Source organism: Myiozetetes cayanensis, unplaced genomic scaffold (genome assembly GCF_022539395.1).
Source record: "Myiozetetes cayanensis isolate MyiCay16 unplaced genomic scaffold, myiCay2020 scf7, whole genome shotgun sequence".
Lineage (NCBI taxonomy): Eukaryota > Metazoa > Chordata > Aves > Passeriformes > Tyrannidae > Myiozetetes > Myiozetetes cayanensis.
This window is the reverse complement of record NW_026087964.1, coordinates 5280756-5304171: the sequence shown is the minus strand read 5'-3', so window position 1 is coordinate 5304171 and position 23416 is coordinate 5280756. Positions and strand designations below refer to the sequence as shown.

General features: G+C 37.7%; 1 protein-coding gene across 1 annotated transcript in view; it reads left to right on the top strand.

Moving 5' to 3' along the window:
- The window catches only part of POLN (DNA polymerase nu), a 94038-nt gene that overhangs the window by 14116 nt on the left and 56506 nt on the right, over positions 1-23416 (top strand). Inside the window, exons 7-14 of the mRNA XM_050337829.1 lie at positions 1221-1289; positions 2713-2773; positions 2977-3041; positions 3801-3884; positions 4294-4383; positions 7516-7572; positions 8264-8317; positions 8547-8612. Coding sequence (XP_050193786.1) covers positions 1221-1289; positions 2713-2773; positions 2977-3041; positions 3801-3884; positions 4294-4383; positions 7516-7572; positions 8264-8317; positions 8547-8612 — 546 coding nt within the window. The remainder of the gene's footprint in view (positions 1-1220; positions 1290-2712; positions 2774-2976; positions 3042-3800; positions 3885-4293; positions 4384-7515; positions 7573-8263; positions 8318-8546; positions 8613-23416) is intronic.

The following is a 23416-nucleotide window of genomic DNA, read 5'->3' as shown; positions in this document are numbered from 1 at the left end:
TCACTGGAATTCACTACCCCATTTTGACTCTTCTGCAGCTGGGGCTTTGCTGGGACCTGCTTCCTACTGAAAGGCATTAGATTATGTACAACCTGGTTAGTTTTATCAGCTGTTATCCTGAGTCAGAGGGTCATTTCAAGATAAAACCAAGGCTTAAGTGTGTTCTGAATGACTGAAGACTATACGCATAAACCCTTTGGTTTATGGTATGTGGTAGGAAAATGTCCCTGCAGTAAAAGCTGTACCAAAACTCGAGTAATTCTGTGTATAACATGAAACATAACTTGCAAGTTATAGGTGTCTCCCACAAATAACTCAAATTTCACCATTTTACATAAAACCCCTCAAAACTACCATAACATGTCATACTTAATTCCATGTAACCCATTTTCTGCCTGCAACATGGACCAGTATGCAATTCTTTGGAAACAGTATATGGACAGGCAAGTGCATACCTTTAGTCTTTTGGAATGCTGTCCTAGGTTCTATGGGCTTTGGCTCAGGAATTTTACAGGACAGTGCTAGTGTTTTTTCACATAATGGTTTGGATGTTAATTTATTACACAATTTTGAATTTTCAACCCTCATTAAATATACAGCCTGTGGGATTTTTCACATGCCCATCCTTGATCACAGGAATTTAGTAGTGAAAAGCAGTGCTTTGTTGTTTAAATTTAGTGTGTTAGCCCGTTAAACAAAATTTAATAGGTTTAATTAGGTTTATTTTTAGTGATCATGTTCTTGCAGCCAACAGTCATAATCTCAGTGTCTGTATGCATTTCAAAGTGGTATCTCAGCCATCCGAAGGAGGTGGCATGGCTCTGTGTGGAACACCTCTAGAACACAAGGGAAGGAAGTGAACAGTTCTGGCACAGAAGAGTGGGGGTTCTTACATGAGAAAGAAAACTGCAAGGAATTTTCCCTCACTTTACAAGTGGTAATAAAACTCTGATACCAAAGGCATTTTGATACTATTTCTCTGTGATCTGTGCAAAATGTACATGAAGGAACAGGTAAAATCTGGAATGTTCATAGTTGGTAGTTCTGTGTTCATGAATTGGGTTTGTCAGAGGTCTAAGAACATTTCTAAAATGTAACAAGAGATACAGAAAAACAGAAACCCCTATTTTTACAATTTAAAACGTTTTAAAAATTTAGTACTCTAAATACTTTTATTTTAGCAGTAAAATTATTGATTTATTTTTTTTTATTTATATCAGTATCAAAACTTAGGTGTGAACTTGGAGAAGCTTTATAATGTAATGATGGACCTCATTCATGACTTAAAGGTAAGGTATAAAAAGAAGTTGTTCAGAAATAATTTTGGAGATATTATCAGGAATTAAAGAGAGTTAGTCCTGTATTTCTCATTCAAATTAGAATCTAGTTAAATAGAATCCTTCAGTCCATACTGGTTTACTTTGGTAGTCAACATGTAAAATAAATTGCCCATTGAATTTTCCATTTTTATCTAGAAGGAGGAAATAGATCTCAATCTTTAGAAGAACCTTTTCCTCTGCAACAGCTAAGTGAATATCTAAATGAAGATTCTGAGAACAGGAAAGGTTCAGAATATTGTGACTTTTCTTTTAGTATTTTAAATCTGTATGTTACAGACTAAAAAGTGTTAACAGAGGGACAACATAACATAGCTGGTTTTTCCTATGTATTCCTTGGGTACAAAACCTCTCAGCGTGTCTTTTGCTCTAGGCTGTGTTAACCAAACACTGGTCAAACTGAACAGGCTTCCTGGTGAGGCGGTCGATGCCCCAGGCCTGTCGGTGTTTAGGAGGCATTTGGACAGGGCCCTTAATAACATGCTTTAAATTTTAGTCAGCCTTCAATAGATCAGGCAGTGGGACTGGGTGGTCACTGTAGGTCCCTTCCAAGTGAACTGTTCTATTTTTATCCCTTATTGCAGTTCAGGATGCATCTGAAAAAGTCTTTTAGTGGGGAGTTTTTTGTGTGTTTGTTTTCCGCCTGTAATCACATACCTGGCAAAGTGTCAGAATATGTAGGGATATGCTCAGGTGGAAGGTTAAATCATAGCTTCCTAGGGGTTTTCTTTGAAGTTGATGATAGCAAGTGTAGGGCTTAGATGGAACCCTATTAATCTGGATATCCAAGTGGCCCAGCAGTGTGACAAACAATCCGTGAAGGAGGGCAGCAAGGAAACACCAAGGGTGCAGAAATACTGAGATCCAGCCTGCAGGAGGAGTTTTTAGACAAGTCCTGCTCAGTGGTTAGAGAGAAAACAGACTTCCTGTTCTCTGTAACTAATTTGTACATAACCATATCATCTCTTTATTTTCTTCCTAATGAAAACAAAGTTATGTATTATGAATGGTTACTTAATTGTTCAAGAGAATAAATAGAAAGGGATAACCGTGTGTCCTATTATAATGATTGCTCTAAAACAGTTTGGAATTTTTTTTTTTTTATTTTTTTTATTAGTATTCCCCCCCCCCCCAAAATGGTTACTGTTTCAAAATGTATTACTATTCCCCACAGAAAGAAGTGATACAACATTCAGATATTATAATTTACAATAAGCAGTATTTCATACCACAAACAGTGTTGTCATATAGAAAGGGAATATACAGAGGGTGAAATACTGCTCACTGGAAAATGGATTCACCTAATGACACTACTGTATGTTTTAAGATCAAAATTAGTTGGCTCTGATGATTGTGTTTATACCTTGCTTTACAGGCTCAAGGTTTGTGGAACTTATTTTGCACATTGGAGCTCCCACTTATCAAAATTCTGGCAGGTATGAAAGTTCAGTTCAAAGTAAGAATCTTCACTATTTTCACACAGCTGCCGACTATGCTTAAGTGGAATGTAATACATCAGAACATGAAATGTTTTCTTAGCCACATGACAGCTGTGTGGGTTTGAGATTCCCTTTCTAAGAAGTATGTAAGATTGAAATTGTCAATTGTAAATGTTCTCAATGTATAATTGTATTTACAGTGATGGAAACACACAAAATATATGTGAACAAACAAGAACTGAAAAAAACATCGGAGATTCTGGGGGTAACTTTTGTATTTATTTTTCTTTTTGAAATTGTATAGCATCATCTTTGTGCTTTTACTGAGGATAGCTAATTAAAAAGAGAAGGAACCTTTGTCACTTTTAATCTAAGTTTGGGGTTTTAGTATTTTTATTATTATAAATGTAACTAATGACATTTACATTTTAGGATAACTCACTTCTTATTTAGATGAGTAAAAAAGAGATACTTGCTTCATTAGCCTTGCCCCAGAACTGAAATTGCTTTGCAAAATGTAGAGATCCTTTTGTGTTGTATGTTGTAGACTAGAAATGATGACTCTTCTGAACCTGATTTTCAGTAGCCATCTTCCTGAGAAGTGGCTCTCAGTGGTTCTCAGTGTCTCTCTTTGTAAACAATATACTCTTTACAACTTACATATTCTTTGATAAAAACAGCTACAAGAGAATCCCATTTTGTGGCATAAAATCTGACCAGATATATTATCATAGATTACTAATTTATCAGAATAATTCACATAGCTCTGTTTCTCACAGATCTCTACAGTCTTCAGTAACCTAAAATCTTTTCCCACAAATGTAAATCCCATTCCCAGGTCATGAAGAAATATAGAGTAAAGATGAAATATAGATTGAATGTTGATAGCCAACCAGCAATGATTACATAATATCAAGTTCTCCATTTTTAAATAAAAGTCTAATATACTCAGTAACGTATGATTTAGCAGATGTTGAAGAAAATAATGATGTAAACAGAATAATTCTGATGTACCAATTTATAGTTGCGGCTCAAGGAGCTTGAACAGGAAGCTCATCAAGTTGCTGGAGAACGGTTCCTGTTGACCAGCAGTTATCAACTCCGAGAGGTAATGTTGGTACTACTGTATTTATTTATGCACATTCTGTAAATTGTTATTGATACAGAAGAACTGTAAAGCATATATATCCTTACAACTTCTGAATTCTTTTCTTCTATATTAATTATCTTATTTTCTGATCTTCATGAGGAGCACGTAGTTTTTCATAAATCTGACAATGTGGGATGATTTGTATTTGAATTAGACATTTGTTTTTAGTAAATACATTACATTACTGTTTCAGTAGCTCAGAAATAAAGATCTGGTCTTTCCAATTCTGTGTGAGTTCTCTTTGCTACGGTATGCTCTATTTGCTATGAAACATGTTCTAGACTAAAGTTCAAGAACCAAATAATTATCCTTTCTATTTCAGCACTTGAAACACTGAAACATTTGTTATGTGTTTTTCTTACTGTAGGTACTATTTGATAAGTTAAAGCTGCATACGCTGTGTGAGAAACTTCAGAGAACTGAAATACAACAACTTGTGTCCACCTCAGAAGCTGTGGTGAGATGGAAGGGAGTTTTAAAACCAGCTGCATGATTTAGCAAAGCTTCTAAGTCATATTCCAGTGAAATTGTGATTTACCTAAAGTTTTCCTAACGATCTTGATTTATTTTTGTATTGTTCTAATTATGCTTTGCATAATTATAGCAGAAAAGAAAGATGTATTCTATGATGGGGAAAAGCACACTAGCTACTGAAGCTAACCTTCAGCTATAAACCAGGGTTAAAAACTTTAATACCAAAATGCCTGTATGACCATCTTCTTCAAAGGAGAGAAACTTTCTTACTGGTCAGATTTTGGTAGCTCAGAATGACTGACTGAGTGACACAGACCACGGGTCAAAGAAAAGAGCATTGATGTAAATTCTGCTGTCAAAGGAAATAGCAGCCCAGACTTCCTCTTTGCCATCAGGAGATTTGGACTAAAACCATGTCGTCATCTTTTTATGGAACCTTAACTCATTCATTAATTTCTGTAGGAGATTACTTGATACCTGTGGTTTGAGTTGAAAGTTACCACTTTCTTTGTATGGCCCAGTGTTTTACTTGTGTGTATGAATTTTCCCGGTTTAATGTTTGTGTTGTTCCCTCTGTGGAGAGGCTTGCCTTCAGTAAGAATGATTGCATTTGGAGTTAGATCTGCAGGATCCTGATACAATCTTTTTCTCTTACAGAAGCAGTGAGCAAACAGTTTAGATACTTTGATACACCTGTACAAGAGATCAAATGTATCTTTAGATGCAGTGTAAAAAATATTGTGCATATGAAGCTCCTTCAGTTCTTTCTTTTGTTGGTGTTGGAGCAGATAATTTTCAGCAATGCAGATGTTCATGGATGATCCCACACAAGTGCAGAAATCTGTCGAAAACATTTGTTTAAAAATGAAGTCAGGACCAAATTGCAGACTTCTTGGTAACTTAAGGCAAATGTGGATGCCTCTTTCTTTTCATAGAATTATGTAGGTTGGAAACAACCTTTCAGATCATCGAGTCCAACTATTAACCAAATACTGCCAAGTACACTCACTGCTAAACCACATCCCTCAGTGCCACATCTACATGTCTTTTAAATCCCTCCAGGCATGGTAACTCTACCACTTCCCTGGGCAACCTGTTCCGGTGTTTGACAACCCTTTTGGTTAAGAAATTTTTGCTAATATCCAATCTAACCCTCCCCTGGTGCAACTTGAGGCCATTTCCTCTTGTCATGTCACTTGTTACTTGGGAGAAGAGCCCGACTCCCACCTGGCTACAACCTCCTGTCAGGGACTTGTGGAGACCAATAAGGGTCTCCCTGAGCCTCCTTTTCTCCAGGCAAAACACCCCCTCAGGTGCTCCTCATGAGACTTGTGCTCCAGGCTCTTCCCCAGCTCCGTTGCCCTTCTCTGGACATGCTCCAGCACCTCAATATCTTTCTTGTCATGAGGGGACTAAAACCAAACACAGGATTCAAGGTGTGGCCTCACCAGTGCCCAGCACAGGGGAACAATCACTGCCCCAGTCCCCCTGGCCACACTATTGCTGATCCAAACCAGGATGCTATTGGCCTTCTTGGCCACCTGGACACACACACTGGCTCATGTTCAGATGCTGTTGACCAGCACCCCCAGGTCCTTTTCCACTGGGCAATTTTCCATCCACTCTGCCCCCAGCCTGATGCACTGCAGGGGGTTGTTGTGACCCAAGGGCAGGACTCAACACTTGGCCTGTTGAACCTCAGACCATTGGCCTTGGCCCATTGATCCAACCTGTCCAGATTCCTCTGCAGAGCCTTCCTGCCCTCCAGCAGATCAACTCTTCCATCCAGTTTGGTGTCATCTGCACACTAATCGAGGGTGCACTCAATCCCCTTGTCCAGTTCATTAAAAAATTATTTTGTTAAGATTATAATAGCAATGGAATTCCTTCTTGGAACAGAAGAAGCCTCTGTGCAGCTGCACTTGTTTCTGATTTGCTGCCACAATTGTATTGCTGTAATTTACATGGGAGTCAAAGTGCACAACTCTTTGAGATTGAAGATTTCTGGGGAAGGTAGAAAGGCAACATTTGTTTCTAAAGGAAGAAATTCCACTTTTCAGCCAAGTGTCTGAACTACCATATATGATCTCAGGTAATGTCAACAGTATAACCATAAAACCCCCACACTACTCAGGAAGAAGGACATTTCATAGATCAAATATGTAATCTTGGAGAATGATAGAGAGCCTTGGGAGATGGGAGGGACCAGTGAAATAGAACGCATGTCATCTTTTTGTTGGAACAAAAGATTTTTTGTTGTAATCAAAGCAACACTAGTGCTAGTCCAGTATTCTCTTTCCAACAACTGCTGAGACTTATTTAGAGAAAGCAGGCTGAAACCTTGCAGTAGATAAATACCAGAATTACTCTTAATATGTTGGCTTTCCCTCGTAGCAAGAAAAAAATCCTTATGCTTTTAAATGTACATTCTAGTACAGTTGCATCTGTTTCTCAGCCTGGACTATTGTAGTTCCAGATATTTTTTGTTGTATGTATGAATATCCAATCTCTATTTTAATAATTTCATTCTTTTTCTTAACAGATTTTTTTGCCGTTTCCAGTCAAAGTGATCAGAAATATACTTTATTTTGTTGCTTTGGGATTTGACAGTTTCAGTTTCTCATGAAGTTTTCCTGGAACTTTTATTAGGGGATGAACAGGAGAAATTCTCCTGTTATATTGTGTGTGGATAAATATGTGTGTGTGTGTGTATTAGTTTTTTATACTTTTATTATGTTCTCTCTTGCTTTGATGCTGCACAGCACAAAAAATAAGCAAAAAACCGTAAGTAACACACACACATCATACCCCAGTGTTTTCAGAGTTGTTGTGGAGAAGTTTTTATGTCTGCATGTCTTTTTGTCTCTGTCTGGGACAGAAAGGGAAATGAGATAGGAAGGAGTCATCTCCAGCCTTCCTAATGAAGGCAGGAAGGAATGAAGGCTTCCTTGGGCCTAGGGTGGGATTGCTTGAAGGATGTAATTCTTTAGCCAATATTTTGTCCATTCAGCTTGTCAAGAAAATTTCTTGCTCCAAAATGCGTTCTGGTAAGGTTTGTTTAATAATATAACTTAACAGAAAAGTATACCAGTAATTTACATTCTTGATTTTGCAGCTACATAAATTGCAAGATCTTCATCCTTTGCCTAAGATAATTTTAGAGTACCGTCAGGTGAGCTGATGTTTTTCACATATTTGTAGTTGCATTGAAGCACAATTAGCAAGAAAGAGAACATATTCATAAAAAAATGGAAAACTGCACTGTTAAATTTGTCTAGTGCTCTAAAGCACACTCTTAGGGCAAAACATTTATTTTTTGAGTTCTCAATAAATACTTTGCATTACGTGAAGGAGATAATTAGTTATGGGGGATTTTGGGGTGACAAACCTCCTGAAAATCCAAAATGACCTAGTTAGTCTGCTCTCACACTTAACATTTGGGTTTTGAGTGGGTTTTCAGTTGGCTTTTCTTTAACACCAATAATTTAAAAAACCCCCGACAAAACAAATGTGAGTTTATGTTTGGTTTTGCTTTTTTGTTTTGTTTGGGGGTTTTGTATGTGGCTTTTTTTATGTTGTTTATTGATCTGGGGCATAAGATGTAAAATAATAAATTCCAATAGTTCAATTACTAGTATCTGCAAATTCCTGGCTTTATGTTATAACCGAACACTTACCTAACTTATGCTAATAGGTTAAGCTATTAAAGAGTACAAATCCATTATTTACTAAAATAAAACTGACTTTTTAAAAAAAAAAAGTCTAAAAAACCAGTTCATATGCTTTTGGAGAGTAAGATCTTTAATTTGAAAATTCTCTTATTTTTATAAGTAAGCATTTATTTTGAAATTTATGTATTTTAGGTTCATAAGATGAAATCAACTTATGTGGATGGATTACGAACGTGCATGAGAAAGGTAAAAATATATAAAGTAGCTTGTAAAATCCTAAAAGGATGTGAAATTATTGCAGTGTTTACAGTTAAAGAACTTTTATATATGGAAAATTATAAAGTTCAAAAGAACTTTTGGTTTTATAGTTCTGATTGCAATGTGTTTTTATTACTGATGCTTATGTTAAATAAAATTTAGCTGTGTGTCTTCATAATTTTCTTTTTTTTTTATTTTTTACTTTACTTAATTACAGGGATTTATTTCCTCTACATGGAATCAGACAGGAACTGTGACTGGCAGACTTTCAGCCAAACATCCTGTAAGTGACCCTATTGGAAGATTTACATTTTAATTGAAAAATTAATGTTACTTATATAAAATATGTAATATTTTTAACACAAGAAATGTTTGTTTTCATGCAAGTCTAGGAGTTGCTGTATTGTGTCTAAATGGTGGATAGAAAAACTTATTAAATAAATGGGTGTTTTACTCTAGAACATTTGTTCTTTGGAATACTTTATGTTATCCCTGCATCAGAATTAACATTATTACCTGAAGTAGAGGGGTATGATTGTGGGCCATACACTGAATACTTCTTTGTAATGAATTCCTGGTGTTCATGAGCCACTTGTAAAAGATCAGTGAGGCCTGGAAGGTAGGTATTACAGAAAAGAAGGAAGCTCTTTTTTTTCTGTAATTTAGGTTCAGGCCTCATGGCAGTCCAGGGCTAAACTGGCAATGCTGGTGCTCTGGAGGCCTCGCTTGTATGCATGGCTGTGACACGTGGGCTCTTTGTGCTTCCTCTCTTGGCTCTGGTTATGATGATCTCCATGTACATGCTTGTGCCTGAAACATGTTTTATTTGGCTTTCTGGAGTGTTACAGGCTTGGATTCTCTTTTTTTTTCTTTTTTTCCCCTGAAGGGCATATTTGAATGTATTCTATGATCCTGTTTCTCTGGGAGTTTGGGGTGCATGCTGCCCCTTGGCTGTACAGACTGCTGAGGTCTTGGCATTCCCACTCTGTCACAGGGTATGGCTGCATGGATAAGAGTGCAGGACCTGGTGTGGGAGGACACAGGGCTGCTGAGCTTCAGGGGCTCAAGCCAAGGCGTAGGTGCAGGAATAAGAAGAAAAGTAGTGACTGCCTGCCTGGGGACATTTTCTGTTTGGTTTAATCATGGCTTTTCTTAGCAAAGACCTGGCCTCTAACCCTGTGGGGGAAGGGGAATAGATGCAGAGATGAGACTTGGCTCACAAAGGCCAGGGGGAATCCATGAGGCCATTGTCCTTTTAACTTGTGCTCCCAAGTACTGTCAGTCCTTATCCATGCAGGTTTGCATATAGATGCATATCCATGCATATCTGTCTATGCATGTCCCAACCTTAAGCATTAGGAGCTTTCTGCAGTCTTGAGAGAAAGGCCATGGTCTTCCACAGCTCTGTGTGGGAGCAGAGATGCTGGACATGTTACTGATGTTGTGACCACTTGGCATGGGTGGGTTCATGAGGCTCCTGGCAAGCCCTGCCTGGAATGGTGACTTTGGAGTTCTGGCAGAAACCTGTCCTGGGAGAGGTTCTCACCCTCACCATATTGGTGACTTCCTTAGCTTTTCTTTCACCTTCCTTCACAGTTCAGGTTTCATTTATATATTCCTACCCTCGTGGAGCATATTTCTGTACAATTTGTCATCAAACAGTTTTTAGGAAGTGCTTGTGCTTTTTGCTGAGTGAAAAAGAGTGTTTAGGCTTCTGAATTAACCACAGAGTGGAGAAGTGTTACTGCTGCTCTCGAATCTCATGCACCCAGATTGGAGACAGTGATGGGAGAGAACGGAAAAGATGATCATGAAGGTCCCAGTTTGCTGAATTCTGTGATGTGATGCACAGGCATTTCCGAGTCAGAGCTGAGCAGACAGCTGTCTTGAGCAACCACATACAGCTTAAAGTGACCTCTGGCCCGTCATGGTAAAAGTGACACAAAAGCTTATTTTTCTTAAAAGTTGTTTTTCTCCAAAATAATGCTGCTAAAGTTAGCATCCAGGGTTGCCTCAGGCTGGCTTTTCCTTTTAAGGAAAAACATTGGCATGGCTTTTTTTGTTTGAAATGTTTATGGAACTTATACCATCTGTTTCTGAATCATTTATCGATATGGAAGATATACTGCAGTGCCCAGTCACTTTGCTAAGTGTTAAAGGATTGGGGAGGTTCTTGCCAGAAATCATAAATATTGAAGGTATTTTTGCAGTTACTATGATATTATGTGAAATTTTGGCTGAATATTTGCTGAGATAGTTTATTTTTAACTGTTTTAAAATGCTTTAAGAAGTGATTAAGCAAAAGATAGGTGTGAATCAGATACAGTGAGAATTCAAATAGAAAAAACATCCCCTTTGCTTCGGTGGCTGTGAGAGATGGGGTTCCAAACAAAGGTTTCTTTATCTTTTCTTCTGTAAATGTAATGGATCTATCTGCCCTCTTTCCTTTAAGGCATTTAATGGAGTCCAGGAAGGATTTACTTACAGGCTTAAGGGGATATGACTAGACATTAGGTGCAGAACAGGATTTCTTTTTCAGATGCTCTACTGTGATCAGACAGATCCACATCTGACGTATGGATGATGTATATTTTTGGCTTTATGTGGGTTTTTCTCGATAGATAAGTTTATTCACATGAATTTTTATGACTTTTGTGTTGTAACAACTTAGAGGGGGTTTCTTAGCAGAACTTTACTGCAGTGGCTCTCCATGTATTCCTCTTTTTTAGTTTAATTGTGCACTCCATTTCTTCTCATTCGTTTTCTTTTTCTGCAATATGTGTGGTGTATAAATAATGCATTTTTCACAAATAACAAGGTGTTATTGTAGCACATTTTTGAATAGGGACACATTTGATACTGTAGTCTCCTGCCTATAGCATTGTAGTTCTCTATTTTCTACTCCATGGGACCTGAGTATCTAAAAGTAAATATAAACCCTAGAATTCTTCAGTCAAATGACTTTGTAACATATCCACAGGCTAGTTATTTTCTCCACTCCATGATGGATTGCTTATGACTATTAGGGGAGATTCATTAGGTTTGTTATTTGAATATGTTGTTTTAAATTACTTTTTGCATAAGCATACTGATCTTGACTACATTAGGGTACTCCTTTATTATATTGCTCATAGATAACTTTCCTATTAAATATATTTATGGCATTCATAAAAGCTTATGTTCTCCAAACCCATGTTGAATACCTCTTTCCAGCCTCTCATGTTTTAAAGCAAAAATAAGTCCAGACCGAAGTGGAAAAGCATAAAGCCAATTAAAATCAAGCCTCTTTCAGAATGAACAGAGAGAAATCCTAATTTGAGATATAAAGATTGCATACAACTGGATGTTCTAATTTGGTTTAAGATGTAAACTTCAGTGCGAGAATCAGATATTCTGTATTAAGGTTTCTTTCCTCCAGGCTTCTGCAGCAGAGAGAACTGAAATGCTGCTAATGAGTTTATGCTTCTCTACTTCAGAAGATGTTTGTATCATTAAGCTAAAAAGCATGAAGTGGTGGGCTTCAGGGGGCATTTCCTTTTAGTAACAAAAAGTCAGGCTGAAGATAAATAAAATTTTCTACCTTCTTGGAGCAAGTAGAAAAAAATAAAAAAGCATTCCTATTTCTCCCCAGGAAAAATGCTTTTACAGCTTGTCCAAAAAGGCAAAGAAATAAAATAATTTAACCTGTCAGCTCAAAGAAACATGTTAGCCTTTAATTTGGAAAGCAGGAATGTAATTTGAAAGGAAAACTAATTAGGGCATATTGAATGTTAACAAGCTTAAAGAAGGATCATAAAGAACCTGAAATATTGAGTATATCTCAGTATCTTCAACAGATATAAATAAGATTTTCTGGTAGGGAATTCATGATAGAGAATTGCATTCTGGTTTTTTACAGAATGTGTGTTACGGGTAGTGTTTGGAACATGAATAATAAATTACCCATCTGGTTTTCATTCTAATGGGAAAGACAATGTCTTGAAGTAGAGATCCCTCTGAGCAATTGCTATAAAAAATTACTCTTCCATCAGTTAACTTAGCAAACCAGTATTTCTGGTTATCCATACTATATCTGTGTCACTTCCTTCTGGGCTGGTTTTTGGAGTGAACAGACTAATTTTCTCTGAGATAAAACGGAAATGTAGGGTTTTTTGGCGTAGTTTTGGGATCATTCCTGGACAGTGTGGATGAGATGCTGCCTGTTTGTCTCCGTTTCATGGCACTATCCCAGTAGGTTTTACATCCTGAGCATACCCACATGTGCAGTCCTAGCAGGGTGGATTGACAGAATTGTGCTTCCAAACTATTCTGACAGCTCTCAAATTCCAGGCGTTTTGTCCAAGGCCTCATTAAAGCTACAGGCTGATCTGTGATACAGCAAATACTCTTTCTGAAAGTTTGAAGTCTGTAATCACAATTGGATTTCAGCAGAAATGGATGTTCTACAAGGTGTCTTAATAGTGATGAGGAAATTTGCAGTGTCTCGTTTTTCCACTGTCCCTTTCCTTCACCGCTTTTAGGAAGTTTGGCAGAGCTGATGCAATGTGAGGAGCAAGACACGAGTCTGGGAGCAAGGATGTGATTGCATCTTTGGGTTTTTTTTCCCCCCAGAAGTGAACCAATAACTTGTCTGCTTTTGAAGCTGCACTGTTAGGAACATCATTTTTGTAAACTTCTTTTCATACACCATCCAGCTGAAAAGAATGTTGAATTGGATGGACAACATGGGTCTTGCAATTGCATTGACTTTAGAGTGTGTTTTCTTTTTTCTGTTTTTTTTCTTTTTTTCTTATTTTCTTTTTTTTTTTTTGAGTATATTTAGTGTAAAGCACTGGGGATAGAGACACATAAGACACATTACAAGCTCACATAAAAAATCTTATCAGAAGTCTTCTATAAGGTCACATAGGCTAACAAAATAATTTTTACCTAAGTATGCTCTAAGTATGCTTTTACCTAAGTATGGGGTTCACTAAAATAATGGTAGGTTGTCTTCACAGACATGAGGATGTCTGTGTTTTCTTGGTCCCTTGAGCCAAAGCAATTCAGTGTTGTATTTTCTAGCCAGTAAAATACACTGTTGCTCAGAGGAGCTGCTGTGCTGTTAGAGAAAGCCAGAGTGCACATCCTGTTTGTTGTATTGGTCGGTGTTCTCTGAGCATCTCTTGCATCCAGAACATATTTTTGTGCCATGTTTCTTTTCAGTAGATTTATTCCAATACTCTTGAGTCATATGGTGATTATGACACTGCACAAATAGCACTAAAATAGTATCTCATTTTATGAGTAAAGTTTTGGTATTTTTACAGTCTCTTTTGTTGCTTTATTTTTTTCAAAGTATACCATAGTGAAGGCTTTAGCATTTAAAGAAACTGTATTTACAGTGTTAGAGACCGAAGTTCTGTGTTTCCTCTTTCTTCCCCACTCATCACAGTTGATGTTTCATGACAGAGAAATTGTCCTTAAAAATGAGTGAATGGGCATGTTGACAAGAGTTCAGTCCAATTGCATTCAGGATGAAATTTTACACTACCTTCACGTTAAAATAGAGTGTTCTAAGGTATTAGTGTGACAACTACAGTATGGAAAGGCACTGTTGGTCATATCATAACACTCGTGTCTGATGCTCCACAATATCATTGTGTTGATTTATTATCCAAATGCAAGAAATAAGGTTTCTTCATTACAGATCCTTGTTCTTTTAGCATCTTGAGTACACAGTGGCCTTTTCTATGATATATGCAGGTCTTTGGCATTCTCTGTTGTGATGCTCCTGAGTTGGATAGATTCATTTATCTCATGGTGAGTGTGGTATATCCAATACAAGGACTGTACTTGATAGCATGATTTGACTCAGTAAAGTTTGTAGCATCATCTGGGCTGTAATTCTGTAGGAACAAGTCTTCAAGCCTGTATACAACTTCTCTTCCATTTAGGATTATTAATTTGTAGCCATATAAATCTGCTTCTATGCAGTAATAACACAAAAAATACTTGCATTTTATTTATGCAGGAATAAGATAGTCTGTCATGATTTCTTCTACAAACTGAACATAAGCACAGAAATAAACAGGGCAGTTAATATTGACAACTCAAAAATGAAAGATTCTATACAGTTTGGGATGATATCAGCCAAAGTATTTTTAGCACATTATGAAATATTGACTATGGAGGCTGAATTCCTACTTCACTCTCCTTTAGTTTCTGGGGAAAAAATCCTCAGAGAAGCTCAGATTTGTAGAAATGTGGAAGGGAAGAAAAAATGTTCCTCCAAAATTTTCCTGTGCTAGAGAGATGATGGCCCTGCATATTGCCACCTGTGTCATTAGAATTTGAAGATAATACATTTCAATACACTATGGATAAATTAAGTTGTCAGTACTTAAGCATCTACTGCTGTTAAGTGGGCTTGGTTAAGATAGTTGATCATATACTGATTCATTTCATCCTTTGAGAGGCCTTTGCGAGCAATATTTTGGGAATGCTGCAGACAGAGGCCAAAACTGTGCCCTGGTCATGTTTTAGAAATCCATGTTGGAACACAGCTAGAGGTTATTTTCTGTAAAATATGAATGTGACTGAAGCACATAGCTAACCAGAAACAAAATTAGCATCCTCTTTGCCAAAAAACGACTTGTTTTGATTAATGTAGCTCTTACTACCTTACGAGTTCAAAGGGGTTTTAAAGTGATTGTAGTAATATCTCTTACTAAATATTCTCTTACAGAAGTTTAGTCTACACACTTTGTTGTATCTCTTGGAATTTTACTAAGTCTGATCCCAGGTAGTTTTAGAAGAGTTTAAGAGCAATGTTAACATGGTGCTTTGGTTACAAGAAACAATTAATGCCATTCACTCATAGTCTGTCACAATCTTTATTCTTCACTGTTTATCCATTCACATTTCAACTCCTGGCTGGGCACTTTTCTTACTGATATTGGTATGTGCAGCATCGACTGGACACAGTCACTGTACCTCTGTAAGCTCTGAGGATTTAATGGAGCCCATGTCCTACTGAGGTTGTTTTCACTGCCCTCATACATAAGACAGTTGCTCAGATTGAATCTTCAGCAATGTGCACAAATATATGTAATCTTTATATTGTTGTGCTTATTTGTTATTAAGTTTTCTGTTTGTACCTTTTGTGAGTTGGTTAAGATTTTAGAAATTCTACCTGAAGATTTTTTCTGTTTTTCATATGAAATACTCCATTAGTAGGGGTATTAGATACACACTTTAGGAAATACTCAAAGCTTGGAAACTTATGTTCTGAGGGGACAATTAGAATAAAAATCTCAGACACACAAGTTATGTCTTTTCTCACAAACTCCCAAGAGTGAGAAGTGTTACTGTAGTCTTCTAATGTCTGAATTCCTTTTTACAAGGACAAAATATAGTCTAATTCTGATCTCAGCCTTTTCATTTAATTTCAGTCAGTTTCATTATGTTTTAGCATAACAGAAGTATTTAAATAGTTTATTTAAAGAGAAATAGAAGATAAGTATGATATACGATATAAAGAATGATAAAAAGAGAATGGTTTATAGGGGAATGTCAGAAGTTAGGTACATTAAAAGACACTTCTTGTCTTGGGTGATCCAATTTTCACACAGTAATGATTTTCCAGAGCTCTGTCATTGGCATTCCAAAGAATTTCAGGAAAATTATCTCAGCAGCTTTTCAACCCTATTACATTCAGCTTTCTTTTCAGACAACTTTTTTTTTTCTGTGTCAGTGAGTGGAAAATTTGCCAATTCTATATTTCCTCAGCAATCTTTCATGAAACTTCAGGAAATTTCATGCAGAGTCTTGGAGATTGATGCACTCTCTCAAGCTGGGAACAACAGTGAAAAAAATGTAGTATTTTGTGTAAGGGTCACTGAAGATGAACATAAGAGGACTCAGCTCATCTTGCTGGCTCCTGCATGGCCTTGTCCTTAGTTCTCCTGTACCAGCACCATCATCTGCTGGCTGAGGCTCTCAGGAACTTACAGTTAAGGACTCCTCTCAATCAAGTCAGGAATTGTCCTTTCCTCACTGTGACCAAAGAAAGAGATTTTGCTTATTTAGGTTTCTTTTAACTCCTTCCATCAACCTCCTGTTCACAGGCTTTTAAGAGGAATTCCCTGCTAACATATGCTCCATAAATTCCTCAGTATGTGGAACAATCTTGTTTGAGATGCTAAATTTTACCCTTTTCGTAAAACAGCTGTTACATCTTTTCTTTAGACAGTAAACTCTTCCAGCCTGGAAATCTCGTCATTTTTTGTGTGTTTAGAGGTCTGGTATTTGTACCTTTGGGCAATATTCCCTTGACACTGTTTGCTTTAAAGCTGTAATATGCAGCTAATCTTCAACTATACAATATTTGCTGGCTCCAACTGCCCCTCAAAGGGTTGTTATCTCTGTGCCTCAGCTCTGTCTTTTGCACCAAAACCAAATTGTATCTTCTTGGAGTTCATCCGGAGTTGGAGATTCCCATATTAATGAACATTTTAACTGAGCTAATATTCTAATTTTCATTCAGGAAAATGAAACAAAATAAGTAGTAGAATTCAGTCAGTTTATATAAGGGAAACAAAAGCAGTCTTTGTCTCTTGAAAGATGCAAAGAGCTGTGTCTGTACAAACCCCCTTGCTTGCTGTGCACAGGTTAGCAATCTGTCAGTATGTAGCCAAGAATCTGGGCTGAACCCATGATTTGGCAAAATAACTTGTCACAGAACATGTCAAATCACTAAGTTAGTTAAAATAGACTATTTTTTGTCATTTTAAAAATCACTCATCAAATCCTTTTTCATGCGCTGCTACATCTTTATTCCCTGAGGTCACTGCCAGGTCTAAATTTCAAAGCACAGGGCAGAAAGAGGATTAGTCATAGGAAATCAAATACACTGTTCTTGTGGCCAACTCTCTGAAGTAAAGAAGTCAGTAATTTTGGTTGCTCTTTTTTCCTTCCCTTGTACTCACTTTGAAAGCTACTTAAGCTTGTGGGAAGGGGATGAAGTGCTTCTAAATTTCCCACTTGTCTGAGACCTAAAACCTTTATAATTCTGTGCTGCTGGGTGAGGCAAGAAGGGAATGCATTACTTTTGAATGATTGGTCTCTGCTGAAAAAATGGTAATTAGTACCAAAAATGAAGAAATCTTTTACCAGAAGTCTGCATGATTTTGTGGTTTTTGGCAGGGAAAATAGGTGTCCTTAATTTTCAACAAGCCACTAGGTGGCAATTTCAGACAAGTCAAGATTTGCTTAGCAATGCATGTACACATCCATACCAGGCTGGAATTGCTTTTGTGACCTTGTTCATTTTCCTGTTTTCTCTATTTATTGAAATGCATGGTCTGTTTTAAAAATTAGATCTTCAGACTGTCTTCAAATTGTGTTTCATATAGAAGTCACAGAAATAGCTTCTTCTTCCTTTACAATTTTAAATAAATGCTGCTATGGGCAATAATTAAATGTGGCAATTTTCCAAAAGGAAAATCTGAAGGGGTTTGTTTTAATTATTTCTGCTGTGTAATTTCTCATGAGTGAGTTGCCTCTGCCTTTGGAGATGCCAGACAAATGGAGTGAATTCGATGTTGTGAGTGCCCTCGGGATTCAAAGTCTTCTTGTTCTGCCCTGCAAGAATGCTCCTCTGGGCAGGGTGCAATTTTCCTTGCTAGTTCTCCAGCAGCCTTGGCCTGTAACAATGGAGCAAGCAGAGTGTTGATGCTTAAGGAAGTAGCTCACTGACCCTGTGCTTATATTTCTTCTCAGGTTGATTACCTGAGCTATGAGAGCACAATTTCTCAATAGGTGCAGCCCCATATACAGCAAGAAAAGACAACTGAAAAAGAAGGAGTAGTAAAAATTTTGAAGAAGCAAATAAATGGGAAAAAAATTCACTACGAGAAAAAAAAAAATCAATCAGAAATATGGAATATAAAGCTCAAGGGAGTTGTTATCTACCTATCTGTTATCCTTGTAATGAAGTCTGGTCTTACAGACCAAAGTCTTACTTCTGCTCCAAAAGTATTACAATGGGAGTCATCAAAGAGATGCTGTGGATTTACTTTTTGTTTCTTTGTGTAGAGTGAAGTTCTTGTTCAAAGAGAATAGTTATAGCCTAATTAATTTCCTAAACTCTTTGGAGAAGAAGATACTAAGAGAAACTCAAGAAATTTTTGGATTTACAATGCTCCACTTTTTGCTGGAGTGCTACATTTCTTGAGATAAACTAGAATTTTGCAGCTCTGAACTTTTTTCAAATGGAAGAGAAAATTTGGGGTTTTCTCAAATATGAGGAAATAATTGGTTTCCTAAAGCAACAGCTATCAGAGTAATTAAATCTAACAAGACCACAGTCCATGTAAATATTCTTTCTTGTAAGAAATGCAACTAGTTTTTGCTATTTGTTGTTGTTGGTGGCTAGAGTAAACCAATAATTAATTCCTTTATTTTGCTCTAGTGTTTGGCACTGTGCCTCACTAACAGCAGGTGGATTAGTCACCACATCTAAGGACACGAACAGGATGACTCCACCTGGTCTAACTCCTTCCTTGCATCTGTTTGGTCTAACTCCTTCTTGGTTTTAGCCTTCCCTCATGACACATCCGTCCTGTATACATTTGTGAATGGATACTCTTACCTTAGTAGTAGGTTTTGTCTCCATTCTTATTTTTTAGTAAGACCTTAGAACAGTGTGGGAATTAGTCAGAACCAAATGTCCATAGAAAAGTCCACAGCCACCTCTGTGCATTCCCATTTGTTTCAGTTATATTGTTTTGTTCCCCTCCCTGCAGTTTGTAGGTCTTCAGATACATTCCATAGGTATTTAGAAATGTGGCTCTGAGCAGTTGGTAGATTAATGAGACATTTTCTAGTTAAAAACAAAAGGAATGTACATATAGCTATTGATGGCTTTGCATACATAGATGGGTGTCTATTCTGAGAGTCACTGGGGTTGACTGAGGTTAATTGCTCAAAGGAATAGCAATTTATGCTACTGAAAATATATATGAGGAGGAAGAGAGAGGTATGGGTTTGATGAATCCATGTAAAAACTGTAAGGAGAATTATAATATAGGCAATATGATCCACAAACCTACTTGACACAGAGTAAAAAATAATCAAACTGCACCACCAGCCTCTGTGATTAGATGAAATCTAACTGTATTGACTTCAAAGCTAATGTGTCCAATATATGTCTGTATACTGTAGTGCTTTGAAAGAACCAGAGTAACATACTAGTTTTTAACCTAAGAAGGAATAAAAAATCAGTGGGAAATGCAGATGTAGAATTTTGGATACCACAAAGGGAAAGCTCAACAGAGGGTGTATATGAACTGAGATGAAACTCATCAAACTAGGAAACGGTATATTTGTTTGACTTTTATTAGGTTTTGTTTTCCTTGATAATTCTACTCTCCTTGAATACAGAGAATTACCTTATGGATTAGAGCATCCTTTTTGCAAGGCTTGAAGCTGTGTTTGTGAGGCTTTACCAGAGACATAAAGAGTCCATCAGTTCTGAGTCTCTTTGCCAAAGGGAAGTCTGTGGTTGCTTTTGAAGGGCTCTGTGTACACAAGCAACAGCATAGGCAAGAATCTACATTTCTTCACCTGAAACAACAGACAAAAGTAGAACAGCTTTTAATAAAACCATTTTCAAACCCAAGAAAACAGGTTTCTAGTTTTGTGCTAAAACACTAGATATACCAGGATACACCAGGATTGTCAGTGAGGATGGATTATAGTGGCAAATAATGTGATTATGGAGGTAGGAGGAAAGAAATCAGCAGTCTGTTTTCCAACATGCACAGTTTTAATCTAGTGTTCCTAGTGAGATTTATTTTTCTGCCATGCCAGCTTTTTTTTCAGCATGGTGTCTTCTGAAGGGTTTAGCTAAAAAACAGTGATCCAACAACCATCTAGATGCTGGGAAAATGTGTTAAGTAACTGAAATTGTAAAAGAGGTGATGAATTGATGGAGTGCCAGGTCCCTGTGTGGCAGTTCCATTGCCAAAGAAAGGTGTCAGCATTGGACACCCAGGAAGAAGACAGCCAGTCTGTGTTTGTCATACCCCAAGTGACTTAAGTGCAGATCAGATTCAGTGCTTTTTTCCCCTCTAAGTTTGGTAACTCTATTACCAAATTTAATCTTTAATCATTTAGTACTTGTAGTGGAGGAGAAAGAAAAGGGCTTTACTGACGATAAAATGGTGGAAAAGTAAAGGGTGCAGTTGTAGGGCAGGGTTTTTCAGCTTTCTACCAGTCTTGATCTGAGATTCAACGAGTGTTGAATATAAATATGTATATAATGTGTTGAATATAAATATATATATAAATATGTCAGAGCCCCTGGTGGTCTAGTGGTTAAGGGCGCGGCGCTGTCACCGCCGAGACCCGGGTTCGATTCCCGGTCAGGGCCACTCCCGGGCAGGTGGGGCTCGTTAGCCCTTAAAGGCAACCCAGCTACGTCCTAAGGACCTCGCTGCCACCGTCCAAGCTCGCTTGGCCCCGGCAGATGAACCTTAGGATTAAAGGGTGGGCTCAGTTCCGCACACACTGTGTCTCACCTAAAAAAATCCAATGCGCAGGCTGGAAGGTGGAAAGACCTTCCCCGGATCTTCGCTTGCGAAGACTGGCCAATATTATTATTATTATTATAAATATGTATTTCCTTAAAATTTGCTTTCCACTGCCTCATACCATTGAAGACTTCAATTCTATCTCATTCAGAAATCTTGTGAGGTAGAGAGAAAGCAATAGGTTGTCACTGGGATGGATAATTTAATTAATAACAGTGACGCTATAAAAACAGAATCATAGAATCACAAGATCATTGAATTTTGTCAGGACTGCTGGAGATTGTCTAGAGTAACCTCCCCTGCTCAAAGCAGTGCCCACTAGAGCAGGTTTCTCAGGACCATGTCTAGTCAGGGTTTGAATATCTCCCAGAATGGAGGCTTCACAACTCCTCTGGGCAGCCTCTTCCTCTACTGTTTGACCACTGGCACAGTAGAAAAATTTGTTCTTATGTTTAAATGGAATTTTCTGTAATTGTTTCTGATTGGTGCTTTTTGTCCTGTCATTGGGCGTCAGTGGGAAGAACCTGGCTCCATATTCTTTACACCCTTCCACCAGGCATTCTGAGTGAAGTCTCTTGGCCTGATGGTGCTGCACTTGCTGATCCAGCCCAGGATGCTGTTGGCTTTCCTGCATACAAAGGCTCATTGCTGGTTCAAGTTCAACTTGTTCTTCACCAGGATCCACAGGTCCTTTTCTGCAAAACTGCTTTCCAGACTGTGAACTCTTTGGGATCCTGATAACCCATTTCTCCAGACTTTTGAGGCCCCTCTGAATCACTTACTTGACATATCAAGCACTCCCCAGGGGTTTTGATTGCCTGCTGTCTTGCTGAGGTTGCACTCAGTCTTGCCATCCAGGTCGCTGGTGGAGGTGTTGGGCAGTGTTTGCCACTGGCGTGCCCCAATAGGGACTGGCCTCCAGCTGCTCTTTGTGCCACTCACCAAAGCCCCTTGAACCCAGCAGTTCAGCCAGGTTTCAGTCCACCTCGCTGTCCACTTATCTAACTTGCACTTCATCAGCTTCTCTGAGGCTTTTATGAGCGATTGTTTTGAAAGCCTTGCTGGGAGTCAAGGTAAACAACATCTGCTGCTGTCCCTGCGTCCACAGAGCTGGTCACTGCATCGCAGGAGGCTGGCATTGGGTAAGCACGATTTCCCCTTTCTAAGTTTGTGCTGACTACCCCAGGCCATCTACTCGACTTTAATATGTTTGCAGATGTTTTCTAGGATTATTTGCTCCATCATCTTCCTGGGAAGTGAGGAGAGGCTGATTGGCCTGTAGTTTTCTGCATCTTCCTTCTCGCCCTCATGGAAGAAAGGAGTGACAGTTGCTTTCTTCCAGCATTCAGAAATCTCCCCTGATCATCACAGTTTTTCAAATATAGATGAAATTGGGACCTTGGCTTCATCTATCCTTTTATCAGTTGGGGGGTCTGTAAATTAATTCTCGATTATGGTGTTGGTTTTTAATTTTTTTTTAATAATGTTAGGGTCTTCTTGTTAATCATCTACTAGAATAGCTTAATGGGATTTTTTCCTCCTCACTCAGAAACAATGAAGAGAAATATTAATAGTTAACTTTCATAACCAGATTTTCCATCAAACTGTTTCAAGTATATTCCTATTTGTCTGTTGGAGCATGATTTTTCAGAAAGAGCACTTTTGTTTCTCTGTAACTTCTAGCAAGATGTGAATGTGTCCATTCTTTAACAAATAAGGGATAACTGTCAGATCTCAAATTGGATCTGTGAAGGTTTTGCATAAATACTTGAAATAAATACTTAAAAGCAAAAATACAGGCTGTATTATGTAGTACAAGGTGTTAATAATCATTTATCAAAACTACATTAGTTTTCCACAATAAAACAATCGCCTGATTCAAGAAAAGCAAAGCTTCCTATTTGGAAGGCTCTTGTGAGATTGTCTCCATATTTCTTTATTCTTTTAAATACCTAGAGTAAATTTATCTCATCAAGTTTGATGATCTAAATCTTAGAATATGTTACCTCCAAAAGGATCTTAGGACAACTTGTAAGTTATGGGTCTTATACAGATAGATTGAACTACCCACGGGAGATTCCTGTCCTTGTCTGCTGGCTGGAGAGGGATTCTAGACAGATAGTTTAGACCAACCACTTGCCTAAAGACATCTAAAATTAGATGAGAGGAATGTGATATGCTATTACAGTAGCTTAGAGTTGAGCATTACAACTTTCATATTTCTTGAGCTCTTTTCTGCAGATTTATTCAAATTATGAGTTGTTACCTAATTTACAAGTGAAAGGACATTTTGCACTTGCAATTACTAGTGTTTTTTGGAATTATTAGTAACACTTTTAAAATTGCATTGGAAGCAGACTTTGTGCATATGCTCTCAATGAAAACAAGATAGCAAATACAGCGATTTATTTTTATGTTGTAGATAGATTTTGAAACACCACTTTGTTTAGGATGTTGAAGCGAATGAGATAAGGAACAATAATCAGTGAGAGTAAACTGTAAATAACTCCAA